Source organism: Mirounga angustirostris, unplaced genomic scaffold (assembly GCF_029215605.1).
Source record: "Mirounga angustirostris isolate CCGP_5_RB_7025 unplaced genomic scaffold, mMirAng1.0.hap1 SCAF_5, whole genome shotgun sequence".
Classification (NCBI taxonomy): domain Eukaryota; kingdom Metazoa; phylum Chordata; class Mammalia; order Carnivora; family Phocidae; genus Mirounga; species Mirounga angustirostris.
Genome location: NW_026991713.1, coordinates 4,493,550 through 4,500,940, shown reverse-complemented (window position 1 = coordinate 4,500,940; position 7,391 = coordinate 4,493,550). Strand labels below are relative to the sequence as shown.

Below are 7,391 nucleotides of genomic sequence, written 5' to 3'. Positions count from 1 at the left end.
TCCTTACAAATCTGAATTGGAATGGTAGATGTGTCACGGGCCACCATGGGGAGCACTGCGCCAGGCGCTCTGCATCTGGTGCTCATTTGGCCCTCGGGGCAAACCTCCCAAAGGGGCTCCATGGTGCGTTTTCCAAAGCACGGCCCTGGGCCAGGTTAGTGTGTTTCTTACAAATACATAACGTGGGTTTGGGATCTGTGTCCAGGTCTGTCTCAGTCAAAAATCTGAACCCTCCTAAGGACGTTTTAAAACTAAAGATCAAGATGATCAAGAAAAAATACATTGTTATTCTAGAGCTTTAAATTTTCAGTGATCCAGAAAATCACTATTACAGCATGAACAGATTAAACTGTAATAGGATTATGATACGATTTTGGAGTCAAGTGCTGAGTAACTTCAGAGGTGTGTCCCCGCAAGGTACTGTGAAGACGGACTTACTCATCGAAGTAGTATTCCGGAACCAGTAACATCCAGTGGGAACTCAGTGACACAAGAGGGTGTTTGTCCCGAAAACGCACCAGCCCTGTCGTAAGTACTCGGCGATGGGCCGCTGACGGATGGGTTCTCCAAGCATGGAGCTGGCAACCACTGGCCACACCTTGGAACTTGTTAGAAATGCAGACTGGGGCGGGGGGTGGGAATAGCGTGGTTTTGGTTTTGTTTTTATTGAGAAATCCACACACTCTTAAAGTGAAAGCTTCAGTTGTTGTTAGTATAGTCCCAGAACTGGGCAACCATCACCACTGATTCCAGAACACGGTCATCACTGGCCGTGTGGGTTTCAACAGAGGGTTCTGACACACGCTCAAGTCTGAGAACCGCCCCACCCCCCACAGGCCGCCTCGGTGCTTTGTGGTGATGCCCTGGGGGCACATTCCAGGAGGGGAACGGCAGGGACTCAGTGTTGCCGGGGACCGTGTCAGCCTCTGTACACAGGGGTCTCACCTCAACCTGCCCCCAGGAAGGGGGGTACGGCCGCGAAAACCCAGGCCCGGGTCCCACGTGCCCGGGGAGCCGCAGACCCACGCGGGCTGTCACCAGCGCCCCGCTCGACGGTGTGTGTACGTGCCCGTTAAAGGACTAAACTTGACCGGCTTCCGGAATGGTCTAAAATCTTGAGAACAAAATTGTTTATTCAAAACATAATCATGAAAAGTCACTAAAAACCATGGTTCTCTCAAACTGAGCAATCTAATTGTTTTATTAAAGTCAGATTCCAAGATGAAAGACCCTTAGTCCACACATAGGGAAAGCAATACCTTGTTAAACCTGTTGGCTTATGTAAAGGCCAAGTCAGGAGGGACGCGATGACGCGATGAAGCCGCGAGCAAAAGAAAGGACCTCTTGTTTTTTTTTATCATCCCCCAAAACAAACATTTCCCCTTCTCACGTAAGTTTTCCAGCTGTTCTTCCTGCCCTCTTAACAATCAAGCCCAAAGCACAGCAGGCTTATCCATTCAACAGGTAAATACACAATGAACTAGGATAGCGTATGGATTAATTTAGTTTACATTTCCCCCTCCTCCCGACAGGAAACTCCCAAAGGTTTTCTCTTCCAGTCAACATGATTTTCTAAAGCTAGGGCATGACCGTAGTTCCTAAAAGTTCATCTAGGACGGAACAGAAGGACCGAAATAGCAGCATTAGCCTTCAGGAGTAGGCAGCTCATAGGAGGGGGTTCTTGCACAGCTTTCTCCACATTAGCTGTTAGGTATTTTTCAGGCGACTGTTTTAAAGGGGACTCCTCCTTCAACGGGAAGGGGGTTTGACCTGGATGGCAACAAAGACATTGTCTTCATTTTACCTACCAGACGGCCTGCTTGATAACCACTCACGCAATCTGCCCTTGGTGATGTTGCTTCAGGAAATTCTGGTTCGGCTGTTTCCAATGCAACGGATGGAGAGAGATGTCCTCGATGTGACAGTTCGCACTATTTCTAGCTTTGCCTGTGTGTTCCTCTCAGACCCTCCCTTCTATGTGTTCACTTCCTGTAACTTCCTGCCGTGGTGGAGGCCTGACGCGTGCCCATCACCTGAGATACAACTTTAGAGTTCGTTTGCTCTCGGGACGAGTGAGCCCACCGCCGAGCCTCCATCAGCCCCTGGGAGGTGGAGTCAGCTCGAGAAACGTGCAAGCGCGCTAGACATCAACTGGATTAACTAGAGTCTCAAGGCAACAGACAACCAGGGCCCAGAAACCATCTTCCCGCAGACCAGGCAGCCTGTCAGGAGCCTGCTCTGTTTGCACTTGACCTCGGGACTCCTGACTCTGATCCTGGGCATTTTCCCATTGCCACAAGGCCTTTTTTAGAGGTTCTCCAGAAAAAGCTTGGGACATCTGACAGTGTGACGGGAGGGCTCATACTACTTTATGGGGACTGGGAGCTAAACCCGAAACGCGTCTCTTGTGATTGGATTTTGCAAATGTTGCCTCGGACCAAAACCTGGCTGCGGGCGCCCCGACCCCATGGCTGACTCAGCATGGCCCGAGCCAGGGCCCGGGGTGCTTTCTGTCCATCTCCAGCATTTCTAGAAAGGAACTCATGTGAAAGCTCCAAAAACGGTCGAAGAAGAAATCTTTGGGGGCAAATTAAGGTTCAATCACTTAAGTTTATGCATTGCTGTAACATCTGTATTTGATCTGAAATACCCATTAAAGAAAAAAAACAATTAAGTACAGATTCATCAGAGGAAAGCACTGAGGAAAAATAAATTTAATATCCAACATGCAAATCAACTTTCAACAGAAATGCAAAAAGCACAGCTCACAGCCAACCAAATGCTGCTCAGAAATGATTTCTGTACGTGGAAGACAGTGAACCCAGAAGCGGCTCATGTTTATGGAAATGCCACTGACCATGAGACAGACCCTAACGTGTTCGATTATGCCACCATGGTGTTTTTGCCAAAATATATTTTGTAGAAATCGTTTTAGTTAAGCCTCAAAGTCGTGAAAAATCGCAACAGGTTTTCTTTGCAGGTTTTGATTCTCACGTGGAGAGTTTGCTCGGGAACCGCGAGCAAATGTACACCTACGTGCTCACTATGTACACCTAACCCGCCCGGGCTTGCAAGATGCTGGGGGGGGGGGGCGGCTGGAGCGCCACTGTGACCTCTGGTGTCCGGCGCTCAAGGCCCCGGCGCCGCCAAGATCAAGGTGCCTGCTTGTCTTGGGGATGGTAGAAAACTGTAAACACAAACTCTCTCCGCTGCGGGGGATCCACCGCCGGCCGGGCCACTCGGGGTCCGGGTGACTTGGCTTCTGCGGGTGGGCGTCCAAGGAGTTCTCCAGACCACTCGAGACAGAGGCTCAGAGAAAGGGCCGGAGGATTCCTTGTCCCACCAAGGACTGTGTCCGCGCCATGACAGCCGGTGGAAAGGAACAGAGGAGAGGAGAGCAGCCCCGCGTGCGCCCCCCACCCGCCTCCCAGGGCTCAGCCCCCCCGAGGGCCGGGGGGCACCGTGGCCACGGGAGCCTGGAGGGCAACGCCTCCCGCAGGAGGCCGGCATGGGCCTGCTGCTCTCCCGGAACCCGTGTCCGGTCAGGGTGCTGATGTGTTTTAAGAGAAATCTGCTTTCTGAGACAAAGACGAGAAGAAGCCCGAACAGGGAGAATCAGCGTCACACCCACGGACGCTCGGTGTTTGAGGCCGGATAGAAAACCATGTTCCAGCTCAGTCGTGTGCCGCGGTGGGACCGCTCGAGGCTCATGAAACCGTCGGCAGCTCCCTAACGCCTGACATCTTTAGAGGGTCGTGGCCAGCGATTTCGGGCCTCCCTGTTGGGACGGCGTCAGAAGCGTCCTTCGAGTCCAGTCACTAGGATTTAACAGCTGCACAGGGCCTGCCTTCGGGAATGTCTTTTAATGGGAAAAAAAGAGTTTTTACCACACTTTGCAAGTCTACTGACTAGACGGTGATTAAAACAGCAACACCAGCTCCTGGTTTGCTTCTAGCCAGACTCTTTAAAAGAGCAATCCCACCGGGCAGGTGCCTCTGTGTCGTTAACTAGCACTGCTCCGTGGGGAGCAGAAACCTGACCGGATCATCTGGGCACGGTCCCTGAAAAGTCCAAATGTGAGCGGGAACGGGACTCGTCAGAACGCCCAGCCATCTCCAAGCTCACTGGGCTGGGGAAGATTTTGTTCTCTGTGGACTACTTCCCTGTCACTTGAGAATATTCTCCTGAGCTACTGAGCCTCGGCTGTCTCTCCAAGCAACTGGAAGTTCCTGGAAGACCTCAGCGTGCGAGACCGAATGCCCCCCTCAGCCTGCAGGCGCTGGAAGGTGGACTAGAGGCGACATGCCGCCCATCAGACGCTAGGACCGTGACATTTCTCAGAAAAAGAGAGCTTTCTTATTCATGTCCTAAAAAGGGACACCGCGGGGTCTTCACAGAAAAACCGTACTTTGATTCCAGTTCCCACTGAAGAAATGTGCGCGCGCTTCGGTCTTCCCTGCAGTACACGAGAGACAGGCGTGTTTCCAGAAAAGTTAAAGACGGCCTTACGAGAAGTGACAGCCGGACACGCCGGGACACTGGGGCGCTGGGCTTGGCCCTGTCCCTTGTTATTCTATTACTCTGTTACCGATGTCCTTTGTCACTTTGAAAATAATGAACCTCAGGGTGACAGCTTACTGCCTAGTGACCAAGTGCCTCTCAAAAAAGCGTGCTTAAAAATTCAGTCTCAGAAGTAACCTCTGGAAGAGGGAAAGACGGCGCAGGGTGGAGGCCACCACACACGTCCGTCTGTCCCAGGGCAGCAGTGTCGCGGACGCGTGGGTGGGCCGCTGGCCGAGCCTGCGGGGGCCGAGTGCGGCCTCGGTGGCACCGGGAACAGCCAAGCCGTGGTGCACGCTGTTCGCACGTGGTACGACGAGGCGTCATGGACGACCTGGAACAGCGCTGTGGCGCACGGCAAAGCACTCGCGCACATCACGGCAGCCGGCCCTCGGGCGCCCTGTGCCCGCAGTTTGTCGCGTCACCGAGGCGGCGTCGGACGTGCCCGCGGCCCCGCCAGCAGCCGTGGCTGAGCCCCGGGGCTTGGTTCCGGCGGGGGCACCCTCTCGTGCTCCTCAACCTCTGAGAACAGAGGGAGGGCCGCCGTCCTCCTGCATCTGCTCGACTACCTCCTCCTTCCGTGGAAGATACATCGGGACCGTACTTCTCCCAGGACCTGAGTTCCAGAGTCTTCAGACCCCGGATGACCAGGGAGAAAGCATTCCTGAAGAAAAAGCTGTGTTTTAGCCACCCTGGACACAAACTTGGAGGCGGCGTCTGGCTCCCCTGGAGAACACTCTTGGAACATGGGGCCGCGCTCAGGGAGCAGAGGCTCCGCTCCAGGGCTTGGCGGCGAGGCCTGACTCTGTGCTGTCCTGAAACACTGCTCTGGAACGTGAAATTGTGCAGACAGCTGGGATTCAGCCAAGCGTGAGCTGGGCACTGCCAGAGAAGGCGAGAACGTTCCAGCCCAGCCCCACCACACAGGTGATGGCGGGGAAAGCCTCCCAAGAGCCCCCCACCAACCCGAGCTCTGCAGAAAGGCTGCCTGACCCAGTCGTGCACCGGAACCCTGGACACTTCATGAGGTAGGTGGTATCAGCCCCATTTTACAGGTGGGCCAACTGAGGCAGAATGAAATGCAATAGCTTGCTTTAATAACAGCATACAAAATCTAGAGAAAGCCCCAAAGTAGCCCCTGTTCCCGGAGCCCAGCGCAAACCCTTGGAGCGCACAGAATAAAACAGATGGGAGAACAAACCCCTCCAACCCCTTCTCTCCTTGCAGAGAGGGTCTCCGTGCACGACAGCAAACCCTCAAATATTCCTGGGGACTTCAAACAAAACAACATAGCAACAGAGACCCAGCTGACGGTTTATTCCCAATGGGGCAGGGAACCGCTTCCACTCGAGAAGGCTCGTGGTTTTGAGAAGAGCACAACGTGTCATCCATCACAGGTGGGAATCCCTCCAGCCCGAACAAGGCCGCGGGTGAGCCCGGAGCCGCATGGCCGCTCACACAAACCCAAATCCTCTTTGCCTCAGTGAGCTGGTCTGAGAAATGGGACCAGCGCACTCAGTCAAAGCAAGCAAGCTCCAGGAAACACCCTATCCCCTCCCTGGCCCCCCCGAGGATGGAGGTTATACCTAGAACCTTCCTGGGAGGAAGCCAACCCCACCCCCCCAGCCCTCTTCTCCTGTCTGACTACCAAGCCGTCCCACCCGCCCTCGGAGCCCAAATTTTCTGTGGGTCACGCCAGCCGAGGCGCAGAGCGGGTTATCTCCAGGGTGGAGGTGTGTGTGTTGGTGGTGCTCTTTGGCTGGAAGCAAAGGCCATTCTGGCAGGATCGGGGCCTGTCTGCTCAGCTCGAGGCCTTTCTGGAACCGGGCGTGGGTGAGGCATTCCCAGCCCAGGGCAAACCCCTCAGCTGTGTGCCCCCTCTCCCCGAGGCAACCCATTTGTAACCAAGCGGTAAACAAGGGAGGGCGGACAAGTCGGGACTAACTCGGACACTGAAGTTCATGGGCACAGCAGCACGAAACCTTGAGCCAGTTCTCCTTAGGAAGGCGTCGACACGCTGACGCTCTGCGTGCCCCCAGCCGGGTGGTCTCTCCACCTGCGGTCTGAGTGTGGACGTCGGGTTGGCGGGTCTGGACACACTCTGGACCCTGGCTGCTCCTCTGCTCTCTCTTACAGCCTCTTGGCATCTCTGGTCCTCTGGGGGTGCAGAGGGCGTGCCAGAGATGGGCGGGGGGGGCGGCGGGCGCAGGGGCAGGAGCAGAGCCAGCAGGGGAGGAGGAAGAGGCACTTCAGTTTGGGCTGGTGTTCGTGGAGTCGGCCCTGGCCCCAGGAGTCGAGCGGCCCCGCCTGGCTCCGGCGACGGCGCTGGGTTGTCACAGAAGACCCCGGTGGTGGTGGACAGCTAGGCACTTGGCAGCACCCCCAGGGCTGGGCAGGGCTGGGGGGCTCTGCGCAGGCTCTGCACACGGCTAGGTCATCAGGATGGGCTTCTGCCGCACTTCCAGGATGTCTAGGGCGGCGGGAGGGGGGCGGGCGAGACAAGGAAGTGAAGGCCCCGGGCGCTCCGGCCCCCGACGGCGCCGTTTACGCGGGCAGTCCGGGCTAAGTGCTTGCGTGCATCTCCTCCCGCGCCCCCACCAAAGTGCACCACCACTGTGATTCCGATTTACAGATGGGGGATGGTCGTGGGCCGGCTGCACAACCCAACGAGCCAAGTGGAAGTGGGGCTCCGACGTGGGCTGGCCCAACTCGGGAGCCGTCGCCCAGCACCGCCGCGCGGGCCCTGGTCAGGAGGGGCCCCGAGAGCTCCACCCCACCGCTCCCCCAACCAGTAACCCACCCCCCCGGGGCCCTGCAGCCACTCAAGGGGG

General features: G+C 56.0%; 1 protein-coding gene across 3 annotated transcripts in view; it reads right to left on the bottom strand.

Annotated features, from left to right (window-relative positions):
• Positions 1-2,699: 2,699 nt before the first annotated feature.
• KIAA0930 (KIAA0930 ortholog) overlaps positions 2,700-7,391 on the bottom strand; it is a 37,416-nt gene continuing 32,724 nt past the window's right edge. For all 3 annotated transcript variants that reach the window (XM_045872348.3, XM_045872349.3, XM_045872347.3), the window contains exon 10: positions 2,700-7,030. In XM_045872348.3, the coding sequence (XP_045728304.1) occupies positions 6,990-7,030 (41 nt within the window). In that variant the 3' untranslated portion in view covers positions 2,700-6,989. The remainder of the gene's footprint in view (positions 7,031-7,391) is intronic.